Source organism: Oryctolagus cuniculus, chromosome 18 (assembly GCF_964237555.1).
Source record: "Oryctolagus cuniculus chromosome 18, mOryCun1.1, whole genome shotgun sequence".
Taxonomy (NCBI): Eukaryota; Metazoa; Chordata; class Mammalia; order Lagomorpha; family Leporidae; genus Oryctolagus; species Oryctolagus cuniculus.
In genome coordinates, this window is record NC_091449.1 from 13,378,887 (window position 1) to 13,397,689 (window position 18,803).

Genomic DNA, 18,803 nt, shown 5'->3' on the forward strand with positions numbered 1-18,803 from the left:
ACACCCCCCTCTGCCCCCGCCCCAGCCCCAGCCAGGCCTCCTTGGCCCTCACTCCCCCTCACACTCAGGGCTCCTCGGACAAGGACACACATACACACACACACACTCACACTCAGACAGGCAGAGACACGCAGGGGCACGCTGCCGGCCCACAAACACACTCTGACAAGCCGGCTCAGGAGCTTGCCTCCAGGAGAGATCTCAGAGGGAGGATATGTGAGAGACACTCACGTGCGGAGACACGGATCCTCCGACACCCCAGACCCCACGTGGACATGTGCACGACGGCGGTGCCCCCAGAACCGAGTTAGCATACCAGCTATACCGTTAGCCACGTGGCCGAGGGCAGGTGCCTGGCATCCTGAGGCTCCGTGTGAATCTGTAAAATGGGAATAAGAGCAGGATCCCTTTAGCTGGCCGGTGGGGGGACAATCTGGGTCAAAGCATGTGCCGTTCCTTGCACTGGCTGGAGCTGCACCTATCCGAAGCCAGGAGCTTCTCGCTGGGTCTCCTATGCGGGTGCAGGGGCCCAAGCACTTGGGGGCATCTTTCACTGCTTCCCCAGAATATAGCAGAGAGCTGGAATGGAAGTGGTGCAGCTGGGACTCGAACCAGTGCCCATATAGGATGCCGGCGTTGCAGGCGGTGGTTTTACCCGCAGCACCACAGCGCAGGCGCAGGTGGTATCTTAATCACTGCACCAAATGCCCCCCCAGGACCCCTTCTTGAGGTCTGCTTGACCCTCCTTCCTCCTTTCTCACCCAAAGAGCCCCCTCGCAGGCCTTGGAGCACCCTCCTGCACATACGTCAGCCCCATCTCTCGTCTACTCCCATGGCCCCACTCCCTGGCCCCTTCCAGTCTGAGGTCCTCATGTTGTGTTGTTTGCTTCCAACCCCCTGTCCTTCCCTGGTGCAACAGGTGCATGGTCATCATTACAGATTTTTTGGCATGACTATGTGCCTCATGTCTGTCCCCTCCAGTTGGCCTGTGGGCTCTGGGAAGGCGGGGACAGGCTACATCCTGGTCACTGCTGCATCCCCACCCACCAAGGGTGCCACAAGGGGACAATGAATCACTGAGGGGGCAGATGCTGGTCACAGCAGGTTAAGTTGCCGCTTGGGATGCACGTCCTAAATTGGAGTTGGTTTGTGCCCCAGCTACTCCCCTTCTTTCCTTCTTCCCTCCCTCCCTTTCTCTCTCTCTTTAAAGATTATTTATTTATTTGAAAGGCATAGAGAGGGGCCAGCGCTGTGACGCAGCGGGTTAACACCCTGGCCTGAAGCACCAGCATCCCTTATGGGTGCTGGTTCTAGTCCCGGCTGCTCCACTTCCGATCCAGCTCTCTGCTATGGCCTGGGAGGGCAGAAGATGGCCCCAGTTTTTGGGCCCTGTGCATCTCCAGCTGTTGCGGCCAATCAGGGAGTGAACCATCAGATGGAGGACCTCTCTCTCTCTCTCTCTCTGCTTCTCCTCTCTCTGTGTAACTCTTTCAAATAAATAAATAAATCTTAAAAAAAAAAAAAGCATAAAGACAGAGAGGGGAAAAGACACATATATATACAGAGAGAGAGAGAGATATCCTCCATCCACCCAAATGACTGCAATGGCCTGGTCTGGGCCAGGCCAAAACCAGGAGCCAGGAACTCCATCCTGCTCTCATCCATGATGGCAGGGACCCAGGCATCTGAACCATCATCTGCTGCCTTTCCAGAAGCTGAGCAGAAGCAGAGCAGTTCAGACTCTAATCGGAACTCTGATATGGGATGCGGCTTAACCCACTGTGCCACACTGCCAACCCCTCTGGCTACTTCACTTTTTTTTTTTTTTGACAGGCAGAGTGGACAGTGAGAGAGAGACAGAAAGGTCTTCCTTTTTTCGTTGGTTCACCCTCCAATGGCCGCTGCGGTCAGCACACCGCGCTGATCTGAAGCCAGAAGCCAGGTGCTTCTCCTGGTCTCCCATGTGGGTGCAGGGCCCAAGCACTTGGGCCATCCTCCACTGCCCTCCAGGGCCACAGCAGAGAGCTGGCCTGGAAGAGGGGCAACCGGGACAGAATCCGGCGCCCTGAACGGGACTAGAACCCGGTGTGCCGGCGCTGCAGGCGGAGGATTAGCCTATTGAGCCGCGGCGCCGGCCTACTTCACTTTCAATTCCAATTTCATGCCAGTGTGCACCCTGGGAGGCAGCAGGAGATGGTTCAAGTACTTGGGTCCCTGCAAGACACCCAGATGGAAATCCAGGCTTCTGGCTTTGGCTGAGCTTAGCCCTGGCTGTTGTGGGCATTTGAGGAGTAAATCAACAGATGGAAGATTTCTGTCTCTTGGTTGGGGGGGGGGGGGGAGGCGGCGGTGGCGCTGTGATGCAGTGGGTTAATGCCCTGGCCTGAAGCGCCGGTATCCCATATGGGCACTGGTTCGAGACCTGGCTGCTCCACTTCCAATCCAGCTCTCTGCTATGGCCTGGGATAGAAGATGGCCCAAGTCCTTGGGCCCCTGCACCCATGTAGAAAACCTGGAGGAGTCTCCTGGCTTCTGGCTTTGGATGGGCGCAGCTCTGGTTGTTGTGGCCAATTAAGGAGTGAACCAGCAGATGGAAGACCTGTCTCTCTCTGCCTCTCCCCTCTCTGTGTGACTCTTTCAAATAAATAAATAAAAATCTTTTAAAAATTCTTTCAAGTAGATGGAAAAATAAAACCTTTAAAAAATACGAATTGAGAGGCATTTTTGAAGGTGCAGAGGTCTATCCACTTGTTTAGATATACTGCAGGTCTTCACCCACCTAGGGCATCACGGACAGTGCTGGGTTCGTGGCAAACTTGAACTTGTGACTTCATTCCCTCAAGAACTTTTGGCTGAGAACTGGCCCTCATATAGGATGCTGGTGTTGCAGGTGGTACCTTGACCTGCTGGCCCCTGAGGGCCAGAGGATGGTTGAGGAAGGCCTTGCTGAGGTTATGACTGAGATTGGAAGGAAGTGAGCAAGTGAGCCAAGACCGGAAGAGCATTCCAGGCAGTGCAAAGGCCCTGCAGCCGGCGTGCGCCAGGAACAGCAACTAACTTCAGGGAGGGCTATCTGTGGCTGGGAGTGGGAGAGTAGAGGACAGGTGGGGTCAGGAAGGGCCTGGCTTGGCAAGGATTTTGGTCTGTCATCTATGATGGGAATTACTGGTGGACTTTGGGCAGGAAACATTATTTGATCTCTCTTTAAAGAATCCCTCTAAGGCCACTAGGTGAAAAGTTGAGAGACTTCTAATTTTTTTTTAAAGTTTTTTTTATTTATTGGAAAGAAAGAGAGAGAGGGGCTGGCGCTGTGGCACAGCAGGTTGGGTTAAAGCCCAGGTCTACAGAGCCGGCATCACATATGGGCACCGGTTCGAGTCCCAGCTGCTCCACTTCTGATCCAGCTCTCTGCTATGGCCCAAGTCATTGGGCCCCTGCACCCGCATGGGAGATCTGGAAGCTCAAGGCTCCTGGCTTCAGATCAGCCCAGCTCTGTCCGTTGCAGTCATTTGGGGAGTGAACCAGTGGATGGAAGATCTCTCTCTCTGGCTCTGCCTTTTCAAATAAATAAATCTTGAGAGAGAGAGAGAGAGAGAGAGAGAAAGAGAGATCTCCCATCTGCTGGCTGGGCCAGGCTGAAGTTAGGAGCATGGGACTCCATCTGGGTTCTCCCACGTGGGTGGCAGGGGCCCAAGCACTTGGGCCAACTTCCAAACAGGCGCTCAGACAGGACGCAGGCGGAGGCTTAACTGGCTGCGCTACAACGGCCTGGACAGGACCTCCTAAGAGAAGGATCGGGACGTGGACGCAGCAGCCTTAGGAGTCACTGAACACAGGACCATTCGTTAACTCAGACTCTAATTCCCAGTTTGTAGGGGTTCCTGGGAATGGAAGGACATCTTGAGGAATGCTACAAAAAATGCCATCAGCCAAATCTAGAATATGAAAAACTCTTGTCAGGCAAATGACTCAGTTTACTCAAGAAGTGAGCAGCACGCCGCCAACGTCTAGGGAGCAGTTATGGAGTGGAAAAATCCAAGAGGCACTTCAAACGAAATCTGCTCATGCAATTGGTGTGAAAAATGGGTCCTGGGATTTTGACTTTTGAAAAGAAAGCTTTTGGGGGCAGTTCTTGCTTAGTGGATACAGAGGTTTTCGTGGGATGATGAAAACAGTTTTGAGTATAGGAGCTGGTGTTGTGGCATGGCGGGTAAACCTGCTGTCTGTGACACCATCATTCCATTTCCCACCCGGTTCCCTGCTAATGTGCATCGGAAGGCAGTGGAAGATGGCCTGAGTACTTGGGCCCCTGCTACACATGTGGGAGACCCACACGGAGTTCCTGACTCCTGGCTTTGGCATGGCCCTTCCCCTGGCAATTGTGGCCATTTGGAGAGTGAACCAGCAGAGAGATCTCTCCATCTCAGCCTCTCTTACTCTGCCTTTCAAAGAAATAAAAGAAAAAATATATTTAAAACAGAAAAAGATGGTTATCCTCCATCAAAGAGTCAACAGCCTAGGAACAGGCAATCAAGATGGAATCCCAATCCTGTCTGTCCACTTTACTCTTCCACTGTTTTGTGCTACCTCTAAAGAACAGAAGTCAATAAAGTGATAACATCATGGGACTTTTTTTTTTTTAAATAAGGAAACTTTGTGAATGACAGATGCACTGTGGTATTTTTGGAAGATGAACTGATATCTGCAGCTTACTTGATGGAAAGAAAAAAAAAAAAACCCGAGCCGGAGGGACAGGTGGACAGAATTGTTATTGAGCAATGGAGCAAGATGCTGTTGGGAGAACCAGGAGTTGGCACGTGGGCATTCTCGGTACAAGCCCCTCAACTTTGCCACATGTCTGAAAACTGTCACAATAAAATGGTGGGGGATAGGGGTGGGTGTTGTGTAGTGGACTGAGCCGGAGCTTGGAATGCCTGCACCCCACGAAGTGCCTGAGATCCAGGCATGCTTCTGCTCAGAGAGAGAGGGACATAGAGAGAGGGAGACAGAGATCTTCTATCCACCAGTTCATTCCCCACTTGGCTGCAACGGCCAGGGCTGAGCCAGGCTGAAGTCAGGGGTCAGGAGCTTCATCTGGGTCTCCTATGTGGGAAGCAGCAGGCATTCGAATCATCTTCCTCTGCTTTCCCAGGCCACTAGCAGGGAGCTGGATTTGAAGTAGAGCAGCTGAGACAGAAACGGGCACCCATATGGATACCAGCGTCCCAGGTGGCCACAACACTGGCCCCCTTACCTCTGCTTCTGATGCAGCTCCCTGCTGATGCACCCTGGGAGGCAGCAGATGATGGTCCAAGTACTTGGGTCCCTGCCACCCATGTGGAAGACCCAGGTGGTTCCTGGTTCCTGGCTTCAGCCTGGCCCAGCCCTGGATGTTGTGGGTACCAGGGGAGTGAACCAGTGGACAGAAGATCTACCTCTCTGTCACTCTTTCAAAGAGATAAATAAATCTTTTAAGAAATGTTGGGAAGAAACAAATGTCCTTAACTCTTCAATGATTTTCTGGGATTTGCCTTAAAATATCCCTAATTTCACATAAGTGAAAACTAGAAAGTTAGTGGTTGTTGAATGAGGCTGGATGATGGGTAGTCGGGGAGGCAGGGTTGTGTTTGTCTGAAAACTTCCTTACCAGATAATTTAAGACACAAAGGATCTCCCTGGCTCCCTTAAGAAGGGAAGGCAGGGGGGCAGGGTGGCGGAAGAGGCCAGGGCAGGGTTGGGGTCTCTCTGTGGGCTATGGCCCCTGTGTAGTATCTGCTTCCAGATTCCCAGAATCCCCAGGGGCTGGCTCTGTTGGTTTTGGGCTTTCCCAGGCTGAGGCCCCCCTTCCAGGACAGCCCTGTCCTGCCCTCCCCCGCCAGCTCCACATCTGGTACTGATGTCAACAGCCAGGGTGGGCGGTGACCGTGTTTTTCAGCTCCCGCCCAGCCTCAGGGGAGGGGTGGACTCCCCCAACCCCACCCCTTACTCACTAGGACAGACAGATTCGGTCACACAGCAGGCCCCGCCTCAGGCCAGACACAAATGTTTATTGCAAAATGGGGGCCTTTCAGTCACAAGGACATCAGATCTGGCCTCTTCCCTGACTCTGGGGCTGGGAACTCGGCCCCTACATGGTCATCCAGCCGCTTCCATTGGGTCTTACATGGACTGAGGCAGGGCAGGGGCTGAGTCAGGGACAGCAGGGGTCGCTTTCAGCTCCGTTACATAAGCAGGGCTGGGGCTGGGTGGGCGTTTCTCAGACAGGGCCAGTGCCTGCCAACCAGGACCTGTTTGCGTCTGGGAGAACTTGCGATCAGGGTGCTTGGAAAGGGGCCTCCGCGGCAGTGCTGTCTCCATGGGAGGACCCCTCGGGGAGCTGGGCGGTGTCATGTATGTCTAGCTGCGGCCTGGAGGGCCCTGGACAGGAACCTGTGACTTGCCCCAGAAGGGGGGGTGGGGCGTGTGGCTCTAGGTGGGCTGCGCACCCCAGAGCGTGGCATGGACAGCTTTGCTGTGTTTAAATGGTGAGACACAGGTGGCTGCCTGCGGTGTAGACGTATGGCTGTGGACACACAACTCTGTCCCTGCTCGCCCCGGGCGGCCACCCCCACCCCCACCCCCACCCCGAGCTCCCCTCTTCATCAGGTCCAGCCAAGGCAGTGGTCAGCGGGGCCGGACCTGCAGCTGGAAGGCCGAGGGGATGTTGAAGAGGCCGCTGACGGCAGGCTGCAGGCTGAGCGCTTGTGGCGGGCACGGGCTGTCCAGGGAGAAGCCCTGCAGGATGGCCGTGAAGAGCAGGAAGAGCTCGGCGCGGGCCAGGCCCTCGCCCAGGCAGACGCGCTTACCTGGTGAGGAGAAGGAGACCCGCGGCTCACAGCCAGGCCTGGGGATGGGGCGGTGGGCGAGGGGAGCCAGCAGGGAGCCCGGGGCGCAGGAAGTCGCGGCTGTACCTAGGGAGAAGGGCAGGAAGGCCTCGTGCTTCCGGAACCGCCCGTCAGCATCCAGGAAACGGCCTGGGTTGAATTCCTCCGGCTGCTCGAAGACCTTGGGGTCCCGCAGGACGGAGCCAAGGAGCGGGAAGACCTCGGTGCCCTGATGGGAGAGAGCCACGACAGCGTTCCCTCACCAAGCCCGGACACAGAGGTCCCAGGCCGCAGGCACTGCGCATGCGCATGGCACGGTGGGTGGAGCGCCGAGGACGGAACACAATGACGTCAGCGGGGCCAGGTACGTGTGTACCGCACAGGTGATGCGTAGGTGCACTGCACACAGAGGCGCCCGCACTGGCAAACATGTTTGGAAAATGGAGTCAAAAGGTCAGTTCACTCAGGTGCGAAACGTTCTGAAGTCTGTATATACAAGGAGACTTTAAAAAGCAAGAAACGCAAGCGGTGGGAGTCTGGCGCAGTGGGATGCAACCATTCTGTGTGAGTCCCGCTCTGCTTCTGACTCTAGCTTCCTGCTGATGGGCACCAGGTGATGGCGCAAGTACTTTTTTTTTTTTTAGCTAAAGATTTATTTTGGGGCTGGCGCTGTGGCCTAGTGCGTTAAGCCTCTGCCTCTAAGGCTGGCATCCGGTTTGGGTCCCAGCTGCTCCACCTCTGATCCAGCTCCCTGCTAATGGCCTGGGAAAGCAGAAGATGGCCCAAGTGCTTGGGCCCCTGCACCCACGAAGGAGACCCGGAAGAAGCTCCTGGCTCCTGGCTTCGGATCGGCCCAGCTCCAGGCCCTGCAGCCATGTGGGTAGTGAACCAGAGGATGAAAGATGTCTGTCTCTCCCTCTCCCCGTCTGCAACTCTACCTCTCAAATAAATAAATCTTTTAAAACAAGATTTGTTTATTTGAGAGGCACAGTAATAGAGGGAGAGACAGAGACCCTCCTTCTGCTGGTTCTCTCCCCAGATGGCAGCATTGGCCCGGGCTAGGCCAGGCAGAAGCCAGGAGCCAGGAGCTCCATCCATATGGGTGTCAGGAGCCCCAGTACTTGGGCCGTCTTCCACTGCTTTCCTGAGCTGGATTGGAAGCAGAGCAGTAGGGACTCCAGTTAGCACCGTGATGTGGATGCCAGCATTGCAAGCAGCAGCTTAACCTGCTGTAGTACAATGCTGGCCCCACAAGGACTTGGGTCCGTTCCACCCATGAGGGTGTCTGGATTGAGTTCCGGGCTTTGGCATGGCCCAGCCACAGCTGTTACTGGCATTTTGGGGGAGTGAACCAGCAAATAGAAATCTCTCTCTGCTGTCTCTTTGCCATTCTTTTTTTCTTTTTTCTTTCCTCTTTTCCTTTTTTTTTTTTTTTTTTTGACAGGCAGAGCTAGACAGTGAGAGAGAGAGACAGAGAGAAAGGTCTTCCTTCTGTTGGTTCACCCCCCAAATGGCCACCATGGTCGGCGCGCTGCACCGATCCAAAGCCAGGAGCCAGGTGCTTCCTCCTGGTCTCCCATGCAGGTGCAGGGCCCAAGCACTTGGGCCATCCTCCACTGCCTTCCCAGGCCACAGCAGAGAGCTGGACTGGAAGAAGAGCAACTGGGACAGAATCCGGTGCCCCAACTGGGACTAGAACCCCGGGGTGCTGGCACCACAGGCAGAGGATTAGCTTAGAGAGCCACGGCGCAGGCCTCTTTGCCTTAAATAAATCAAAAACATATTAAAAATGAAAAATACGTATAATGAAAACATATGGAAGCATTATTTGTACCAAAATGAACTTCTCTTTAAAAAAAAAAAAAACATTTTTATTTGAAAAGCAGAGTTACACGGAGGGAGAGAGAGAGAGAGTTGTCTGTCACTGGTTCACTCCTCAAATGGCCTTCATGGCTGGGGCTGGGCCAGGCCAAAGCCAGGAGCCTGGAGCTCCATCCAGGTCTCGCACATGGGTGACAGGGACTCAAGTACTTGGGCCATCTTCTGCTGTTTTCCCAGGTGCATCTGTAGGGAGTTAAATCAGAAGTGGAGCATCTGGGGCCGGCGCTGCAGCTCACTAGGCTAATCCTCCGCCTTGCGGCGCCGGCACACTGGGTTCTAGTCCCGGTCGGGGCACCGGATTCTGTCCTGGTTGCCCCTCTTCCAGGCCAGCTCTCTGCTGTGGCCAGGGAGTGCAGTGGAGGATGGCCCAAGTGCTTGGGCCCTGCACCCCATGGGAGACCAGGATAAGTACCTGGCTCCTGTCATTGGATCAGCGCGGTGCGCCAGCCACTGCGCGCCAGCTGTGGCGGCCATTGGAGGGTGAACCAACGGCAAAGGAAGACCTTTCTCTCTGTCTCTCTCTCTCACTGTCCACTCTGCCTGTCAAAAAAAAAAAAAAAAAAAAAAGAAGAAGTGGAGCATCTGGGACTCAAACCAGTGCCCATATAGGATGCCAGTGTTGCAGGCAGCAGCTTAACCCATTGTGCTACAATGCTGGCCTCTACACTTGTCCTTTAAATCCATTTGCATGAACTGGTTTGTAACAGGCATGGGCATTGCACGCATACACACATACACATACCCTGTGAATAAGCCAAAGAGCTAGGTATGAATATTATTTCCATTTTAATGATGGTGAAACTGAGATCCAGAGAATGGAAGCGAGTTGCCCACAGTTGCCATCTGGACACAGCAGTGCTTGTCATTTTTCCATTTTGTTTTGAAACTTTGGGCACATCTGTGATTCAGCTGTGGCTGTTTTAAGCCACCTTTTTGCCAAATGTTGAGTCCAGCCTTTTGCTGGAGTAGCAAAAGGCCTTTCGGAGGAGACGGCCAGCATGGCTGGGCGAGGGCTGTCCAGGCAGACTGCCCCTGCCTGTGTTTGCAGAAAGTGGCAGCTCTGGGGCCGGTGCTGCCGCGAAGTAGGCTAATCCTCCACCTGCGGCACTGGCATCCCATATGGATACTGGTTCTAGCCCCGGCTGCTCCTCTTCCCATCCAGCTCTCTGCTATGGCCTGGGAAAGCCAGGCCCAAGTGGCTTGGGCCCCTGCACCCGCATAGGAGACCTGGAAGAAGATCCTGGCTCCTGGCTTTGGATAGGCTCGGCTCTGGCCGTTGCAGCCATTATGGGGAGTGAACCAGCAGATGGAAGACCTTTCTGTCTCTCCCTCTCCCTGTCTGTAACTTTACCTCTCAAAATAAATAAATAAAATCTTTTAAAAAAAGAGAAAGTGGTAGCTCTTTCAGCCATGATCAGAGCCCCTGTGTTCCCAGGGCTGTGTGGTGGATGGCAAATGTGGCAGGATAGCATGAGGGGAGGGAGCGAGACCCCTGCTAGGGACTTGCCTAGAAGGTAAGGGAGGCTCCAGAAAGGACAGGGCCATGGCACTGGTGCTAAAATAAGAGAAAGGCAGATAGCTGGTAAAGCATAGGCTCTGAGTTCAAATCCTGCCTTCAAATCCTGCTTGCAGGTTGGGTGCCCTTGACAAGTGTTTTAACCTTTCAAGTTCTCAGTTTCCTCATTTGTAAAATGGGCATAATGGTATGCAGTTGCTTTGAAGACTAAATAAAATGCACATGCAAACCATTCAGAGTGATACCTAGCACACAGTATCGGTACCTATTATGATGATGATTCTTTTTTAAAGATTTATTTATTTGAAAGTCAGAGTTATACAGAGAGATAGAGAGGCAGAGAGAGAGAAAGAGAGAGAGAGAGGTCTTCCATCCACTGGTTCACTCCCCAATTGGCTGCAACGGCCGAAGCTGTGCCAATTTAAAGCCAGGAGCCTGGAGCTTCTTCTGGGTCTCCCATGCAGGTGCAGGGGCCCAAGCACTTGGGCCATCTTCTGCCCTCCCAGGCCATAGCAAAGAGCTGGATCAGAAGTGGAGCAGCCAGGACTCCGGTGCCCATATGGGATGCCGGCACTGCAGGCAGCGGCTTTACCTGCTACGCCACAGCGGCGGCCCCTAATATGATTATTATTGGTGTCTATTACTGTCATTAGAAGAAAGATACTATTGAGGTTCACAGGGTGAAGTAGTCTGTTCAGGCTTCTAGCTGGAAAACAGCAGGGCTGGACTTAAGCTCCAGGGTTTGGATTCTACAAGGAAGCTGCCTCAGGTTCAGGGAGTCATTGATCTCCCCCTAGTGGTTCTGGGGCTGAACTGCTCTCTGATGAAGAGGCAGGGCCTGGGAGAGGGAGAGGGAGAGGGAGGAGGAAGGAGGGGAGGAGGGAAGCGGAAGGAGGGAGGGAGTGTGCGTATTGCGTGTCCCAGCCACAGGGCTGAGGGCGAGGAGGGCCGCTGTTAGCGTTACACCTGTTACTCAGTACTCAAACTCCTTCCCCGAGCGCGTCCTCATCAGACTGTCCCAGCCACCTCAGCAGGATGTAGAATTAGCATGTCTGTCTGACAGGTGGGGAAACTGAGGCCCAGAGACAGGGTCCCAGGGCAAGAGAAATGCACACAGAAGAAACCAGGAAGAGTAAAGGCTGCAGAGAGAGGAAGAGGGGGGATTATCACAGAGGGAGGAAGGTGCAGGGCCACAGCGGCATGGTTGGGGCACGGGGGAGGGGGAGATGTAGACACTGAGATCAAGAAAAAGTCAGGGAAGGACAGGAGTTGGGCACAGTGGTTAAGATGCCCCCTAGGGCACCTGCATCCTTGTCTGGGTTTCAGTCCCATCTCCACTTCTGATCCAGCTCCCTGCTAACGTGCATCCTGGAGGCAGCAGGTGACGGTGCAAGTGCTTGGGTCCCTGCCACCCTCACGGGACACCCAGATGGAGAGATGGAGCTCCTGGCTCTTGGCTTCTGCCTGGCCCAGCTCTGGCTGTTATGGGCATTTGGGGCAACAAACCAGCAGTTGAAAGATTTCTCTTTGTCTCTTTCTCTGTGTGTCTCTGACATTCAAACAGAATGAAAATAAACAGACATTGGGGCAGGCGCTGTGGCGCAGTGGGTTAACGCCCTGGCCTGAAGCGCCAGCATCCATGTGGGCGCCGGTTCGAGACCCCACTGCTCCACTTCCTGTCCAGCTCTCTGCTGTGGCCCAGGATAGCAGTGGAGGATGGCCCAAGTCCTTGGGGCCCTGCACCCATGTGGGAGACCCGGAGGAAGCTCCTGGCTCCTGGCTTTGGATCGGCACAGCTCTGGCCGTTGTGGCCATATGGAGAGTGAACCATCAGATGGAAAACTTCTCTCTCTCTGCCTCTCCTCTCTCTGTGTAGCTCTGAGTTTCAAATATATAAATAAATCTTTTAAAAAAAAAAAAAGAAAGAAAATAAACAGACAGAAAATAAAAAGTCCGGCTGTCCAGAATACCCACCTGGGGCAAGGTGTACCCTCGGAAGCAGGTGGTCCGTGTGAGGGCGCGGGGCACGCCCATGGGCAACAGCGCCAGCAGCCGCTGGGCCTCGTGCAGAACCGCGTCAGTGTAAGGGAGGCGGGCACGGTCCCCCAGGCCCGGGGCCCGGCCAGCACCCAGCTCCCGCGTCAGCTCTTCCTGCACACGCTCTGCACACAAGAGTTATTGGGTCAGAGGGGACTCAGGCCCCCCTTTCCCAGATGAGAAAACTGAGACTTGAGAACTCAGGCCATCTGCCCGGAGACACAACCGAGTCTGTCACCAGTGCCACCAGCTGCCCAGTGCCACCTTCCCGACCAGCCACTGGCCCGACAGCAGGTGACACAGCTGCCCGGCCCTGAAATGCTGGCGTTCCTGGGGGCGCACGCCCAGCCCGCCTCTTCCCATGCACCCTTCTGCACCCCCAAGGCTCTGGTCCCTCCTAAGCTCCGATAACCCTGGGGTCTTGTGGTCTCCTGCATCCCGCTCCCCACCCCTCACTGGGTGGCTTCAGACCCCACCCAGATGGTTTCAAACTGGAGTCAGCATCTTCTCTCTAAAACCAGTTCCTTCCTGTCCCCACCTCAGGTGGCCACAGTGTCCTCCTGTCGCCCTAGGCAGAGACCTGCCCTTCTGCTTGACGCCTCCCTGTCTTGTCATTCTCTGGGATCTGCCTGTTCCACTCCTTCATCCCTCCCCGAAGCCTGTCCTGTCCTCTCCTGTTCAGGTCTTTGTCCTCCTCCCTGGGGCTCCTGGTGTCCCCTCTCACCCTTCTCCACTCCCTCAGGGCAGCCCAAAGGAGTTTTCTAAAAGCTGAACGTGACTCTGCCCTCTCCTGCTCAGGGTGCTGCCTTGATTCCCAAGGCCAAGGCCAAGGCCAAGGCACAGGCAACAGGCCCCGAGAGGACTCCTGCTTGTCTCTCTCCATGCCTCACCCCATAACCCGCAGCCGCCTGGCCTCCTCCGACACCCCGAAGCCCGCACTTCCTCGCCTCCTGCTCTGGCTCAGCCCGACCACTCTGCTTGCACAGTCCTCCCTCTCGAACCCTCTCTTCTGTCCCCAGGGCCTGGCAGGTGCGAAAGGCGCTTACTGTGGACGTGAGGATGCTTCAGCAGTAGCAGCAGGGCATAGCGGATGGTGGCGCTGACCGTCGCCGTCCCGGCAAACAGCAAGTAGGTGACGGTCATCAGCAAGTTCTTCTCTGTGAACTCTGTGTTTGGGTCTTTTTCCTCCTGGGAGAAACCAGGCAGAAGGGCTCAGAGAACACAGGCTGTGGGAAGTAGAGGTGCAGGGAACCAGGCATGGGGCATAGCACAGTAAGTTACAGCTTTGTCACGGAGTGCAAATGAGTGGTTCAGAAGGCTGGGAAGTGGGTGTCTGATATTAGTTCTTCTGGTTGAAAGGCTTTTTTTTTTTTTTTTTTTTTTTTTAAAGATTTATTTAGGGCGGCACTGTGGCACAGTGGGTTAAGCTGTCATCTGCACTGCTGGCATCCCATAAGGGTGCCAGTTCGAGTCCTAGCTGTTCAACTTCTGATCCAGCTCCCTGCTAATGCACCTGGGAAAGCAGCAGAGGATGGCCCAAATGCTTGGACCCCTGCACCCAAGTGGGAGACCTGGAGGAAGCTCCTGGCTTCCGGCTTCGGCAGGGGCCAGCCCTGGCCGTTGTGGCCATTTGGGGAGTGAACCAGCAGATGGCAAATCTCTTTCTCTCTCCTTCCCTCTCTGACTTTCAAATAAATCAATAAATCTTAAAAAAAATTTTTTTAAAGGGGGTGGGGCAGGGAGGGGCAGTGAGAACAGAGCACCCAAAAGAGAGAGACAGACACTCAGAGAGGAGCATATGCACAGATGTGCAGCGAGATAGAGACCTGACTGGGGAGTTCAGGTGCACCTGTCCTGTCCAGGAGGGACTCACACCCCACCAACCCTCCTTCCACCTGCTGCTACCTGTGCCATCTTTAGCAGGAAGGCATCCACAACGTCACGAGCAGGGCCTGAGGGGTCCAGGCTCTCCTGGTGTCGACGCACCTGGCGCACAGTGAAGGCAGCCAGGGTACCCAAGTGGTGGAGGAGCTGTTTGTGGGGGCTGGGCAGGGGCCGCAGGAACCAGGAGAACATCTCGTAGGCCTGTGGGGGGAGGGCAGTTTTCCTCATCAGAGGGCTTGGCGGGAATCTTAGGCAGGTAAAAAGGGGTCCCACCTGCTTACCTGTCCCCACGGGGAGCTGGTCCCCAGCAGGGTACCGCCAGCTGCCCGCACCACAGCCTGGAACTCCTCATCCTCGTAGGGCATCCGGAAGCCGAAGATAAGGGAACAGACGATGTTGGAGGTGGCCTGGGCCAGTAGCAGGGAAGGGTCAAATGGGTGTCCTGGGGGAGTGAAGGGGGGGATGGAGCCAAGGTGGAACAGACCCCAGGCCTCGATGGAGAGAGAAGCATGGAGGAAGGCAGGAGGGCAGGTGCAGGGGAGAGAGCCGGAGCAGGGTGAGGCACAGAGCGAGAGGGAGACGTGCAGGGGGATGGACAGTCACAGAGAGACATAGGGAGGCCCAGAGACAGACTTAGGGTCAGAAGAACTGAGAAAAGGAGGCAGAGAAAAAAGGCAGAAAAGAGATGGAGATCCAAAAAGAGGGCGATGACATATAGAGAAGCTGAGATACCCTCACACAAGACACAGAGGGTGGAGGTGGAGACCCCAGCCCAGCCCAGAGCCCAGGGCTTCCCGGGCTGCACTGGGGCCATGCCCACGCACAGGGAGAAGCTCCTCCCCCTGACTCTGCTGACCTTGGGTCTCCTGGAGCGCCTCCACCAGGCGCTGAGCCTCTGCCTGGATCAGCTCCTCGCCTTCCCGCTTCCCCATGCCCCGGTCCCGCAGAGCAAGCATGGTGAATTTCCTTAGCTGCTGCCACCGTTCCCCGTTGGCAAAGAAAACCCCTGCATAGAAGGTGAGACTCAGTGAGGGACCGGTCCCTCTCAGCATTCCCCAGGACAACCCCTGTCCTGAGTCCCTGCCTGCCCAGCTCAGAGATGACCACTCAGCAGGTACCCAGTAAATGCACAAACTGGGGCCTGTGTCCCATGGCCTTGCTCTGGACAGCCAGTTCCTGGGGGAGCCGGGCTCCTGCTCCGTGATTGGCCAGGGGAGTTCAGATTTGTCCCTCCTTTTCATCTCTGCATCTTCCCCCACCCTCTTCCTCTCTCCCGTCCACCCCACCCCAACATTCACAGCGTGAACCGAGAGGGGAGGAGATGAGAGCCACACTGTTCTGCTCTGAACAGACCTCCCCTTCTCCAAGCTCAGTGCTCCTCCTGGCCAGTGCTGCCCTACGGTGGCCTCCCCTGTGTCCCCTAGCACCCCTCAATCCCCACCCCACACTGGGTCCTGCTCTGGCCTCGGTGTCCCTCCTCTCCCTGTCCCCTGGCTGGAGCTCTGGGCGTGACTCGGATGCTTCTCCCACCCCCCACTTTGTCCCATCCCACAGCCCCTGTTCTGGTCCAGCCCAGTCCTGTCTCTGGCTCGCAGCCATCAGTTCTGCTCCGTCTGCAGCTCCTAGGGAGGGTCTTTCAAACTCTGACCACATCCCTTTTCTGCTTAAAATCCACTGCTGAAACCCAGCGTGACTCACGGACCCCACATGGACAGAGCTCACACCGGCTCATCCATGACAACCACACTGGCCTCAAAGGTCCCCGCCTAAGCCTTTGCCCCTGCTGCTCCCTCAGCCGGCATCAATGCCACCACCCCATCTCCTGCCATCCATCCTGATTGAACAAACTCCACGCATCATCCCGCAGGTCTCAGCTCAGAGAGGAGCCTCCCCTGCTCCCCAGGTTCCTGCTCCCAGAGCTGTGCCTGTCTGAACACAGACCAGCCCCCCCCTGCCCCCCGTGGTGAGAGAGGACCCGACATCTCTCTCAGGCACCTCTGCATCTCCGGTTCCCAGAGCAGAGCCAGCCAGGGTGAATGTCTGTGCCTGACAGCTCTTCTGCCCTCACGCTTTTGGACAGGTTGGTCTCTCTGCTTGCAACACCTCCCACTCCGAGTCTCAGCTCAGATATCCTCTCCTCCAGGCAGACCTCCTGGGTAGCCCCCTCCCAACCCAGCCCTCCACAAAGGAACCTCTGGGTCAGGTGCCTCCTCTGTATTCCTGCACTCCCAGGACTTCCGTCATCCCTCAGCCCCTCTGGCTGAGCCTCCTCTATCCGGCCCTTACCCTCTGAGCTGTCACTGTTTGGTGACAGGTCTGCTGCTCATAGCCTTGTGCTCTGGGGGGCAGGAGAGGGGCTGGCTCAGCCAGTGCTGTGAACCCACAGCGCCCAGCATGGGTTTCCTGATTTCTGTGCAATTCTCAGAGCTTTGAAAGTTCTGCCTGAGCCGGGGCTTCACCTGCACAGGTGACTGTTGTCAATGACACCACCACCTGGCAATCACTGCAAAGCCCAATCCCATGCGATCAGTACAACCCTGTGTGCCACAGCTGAAAACACGGACCCCCTAAAGTCACGGATCCAGCGGCCCCCGCCTCCCCTGACTCACCATGGCCGTCAAAAGTCTGGTCCAGCGTGGCCAATGCTCCCCGCCCGGCAAAGTCCTCGGCTTGACCTCCCAGAGCCTCCTTCACAGCCTTGTGTCCAACCAGGACCACCACGCGCCGCCAGGGGCCCAGGTGCACAGTGAACACGGGTCCGTACCTCTCACTCAGCTGGGGTGGACAGGGAGAAGCGGGGATCGGTCAGCAGCTGCCTCTTCTGGCCGAGGTGTCTCTACGGGGGCCCTGGCACTGGATAAGCCATCTGGTCTGGCTTCTGCCCCCTCTCTGGGGAGCCCGCCCCAACCTGAGGCAGAAATAACCCCACTTGGAGGGCTCAGTTCTTTTTGTCTCAGGCTCCCTCCCTAAACGCATCTTCCAGTCCTGTTTCTGTGTGTTCAATCCTCACCTCTGACCCTGGGACAAGCCAGAATCAGATGTGGTCTCATAATTTCGACCTCCACCCCCACCCCAGCTCTCCCTTCCGGTCACTGCTACACCCTCAGATTCCGGAGCACCTGCCCCCTCCCTCCCCAAGACCCCATCCCCTTTCCGTGTCCTTGAGCCCTGCCCCCAATCCTTCTGGATGGGGAAGCTCTTTGCACTCCCAGCTCCATGCCCCCAAGGTTGGGAGGCCTCAGGCCGCCTTTCTTGCTCTCTCGAAGTTGAGCGATTCCATTCTAGTTCCTTCAGCCAGGATCCCTCCCCTCCCGTGGGCCTGCAAGGCTCCCTCCTCTTCCCAGCCCTCCAGGACACCCTGCACCCTCCCCCACACTTTCAGCTACTCCTGGTCCCCCACCCCCACCCCAGGACGCCTGTCTATCAGCTTTGGTCCTTGCCCACCGCCCTCCCAGGAGTCTGTGGGTCCCTGCTCCCCAGGACCCCTGCTCTCCCCCCTCCACTTCCTTCCAAGGAGACCCAAGAGCCTCTAGGCTCTGGCACTCCGGTTCCTCCCATCCACCCATTCCCCTCCGGGCCCTGGGTGCCCGCCCCTCACCCGCAGGAGCCCCGGGTACAGCGCCCCCGGACGGAGCTGCAGCAGGTTCCCCAGCAGCGGCAGCGGCGCTGGCCCTGGGGGCAGGTGGCCTCGCGCCCGGGGCAGCGCCAACGCCAGCAGCAACAGCAGCAGCAGCAGCAGCGCCCAGGTGCCAGCCGCCTCCATCTCCGCAGGTCCGCTCCGTCCCCCACTCCCGGCCGCCGCACGCTTCTGGGCCGGCGAGGGGCGGGAGCCGCCCTCCACGGAGAAATCAGGCGGAGGGGGCGGGGCCGCGAGCCTATCAGCCCGCCCGCAGGCTCGCGCTCCGCTCCCCGCTGCCGGATTTCTCCCAGGCTGCGGGCGTCTGAGGTCGGGGGGCGCACGCCCAAATGGGCCTCCCAGGGTTGCCTGGGGTTGCTGGGCGGAGACAGCGCCTTGGACCCCAGGTGAGGCGAAGGTAAATAGGAGGAACCTGGAAGCGGGAGACTTTGACCGTCCGCAGGCAGCCACACCCCGCGCCTGGCGGTGACCCGGCGCCGCCCTCCGCAGCTCTGGGTTCCCAACTGATGGACACCGGCGTGCGTGCGCGCGTGCGTGCGTGCGTGTGTGCATGTGTGGTGCCTGGGGGCCAGGAGGGACGACTGGACCTCTAGCCTGAAGAGTCTGGGGTCCAAGGCAATGAATGGGCTGGCCCAGAGCCATTCATTCATTCATTCATTCACTTAGGGGCAGTGTGTTCAGTGGTTAGCAGCATGGTGGCTCCAAAATGGGGCGAGTTCCCAGGATTGATCAGAAACTGTGATTCTGGAAAATATGCTGGAATTCGTTTCCTGGCACAAAGCTCCTGAAATCCTTGTTACCCTCACAGCGCCAAGTGTCCTTTTGTGCACCCATCGGTTGGCTGGTGACTGGCGGCCCCTGGCTGGCTTCAGGATTGGGGCTGTCCCTGAAGAAGGGGACAGAGGCTGAAGGTCAAGTTGATCGCCAGTGGCCAGTGATGTAATCCATCACGCCTGTGTAGTGAAGCGTCCACAAAAGCCCAAGA

At 56.5% G+C, this 18,803-nt stretch overlaps 1 protein-coding gene across 3 annotated transcripts; it reads right to left on the reverse strand.

Annotated features, from left to right (window-relative positions):
- Window positions 1-39: 39 nt before the first annotated feature.
- On the reverse strand, window positions 40-18,218 carry CYP2S1 (cytochrome P450 family 2 subfamily S member 1). 3 transcript variants are annotated; one of them, XM_008249708.4, is made up of 10 exons: window positions 17,780-18,215; window positions 16,791-16,956; window positions 15,038-15,187; window positions 14,463-14,623; window positions 14,203-14,382; window positions 13,344-13,485; window positions 12,235-12,422; window positions 6,951-7,092; window positions 6,679-6,845; window positions 40-379 (listed from the first exon to the last, which is right to left on the reverse strand). In XM_008249708.4, the coding sequence occupies exons 1-10, from the start codon at window positions 17,942-17,944 to the stop codon at window positions 320-322; spliced, it is 1,521 nt and encodes a 506-aa protein (XP_008247930.2). In that variant the 5' UTR covers window positions 17,945-18,215; the 3' UTR covers window positions 40-319. The 3 variants fall into 3 exon arrangements, with proteins under 3 accessions (XP_008247930.2, XP_051692322.2, XP_002722341.2); XM_051836362.2 differs by lacking the exon at window positions 6,679-6,845 and having other exon boundaries at window positions 6,846-7,092; window positions 17,780-18,218; XM_002722295.5 differs by lacking the exon at window positions 40-379 and having other exon boundaries at window positions 6,027-6,845; window positions 17,780-18,214.
- Window positions 18,219-18,803: the final 585 nt, after the last annotated feature.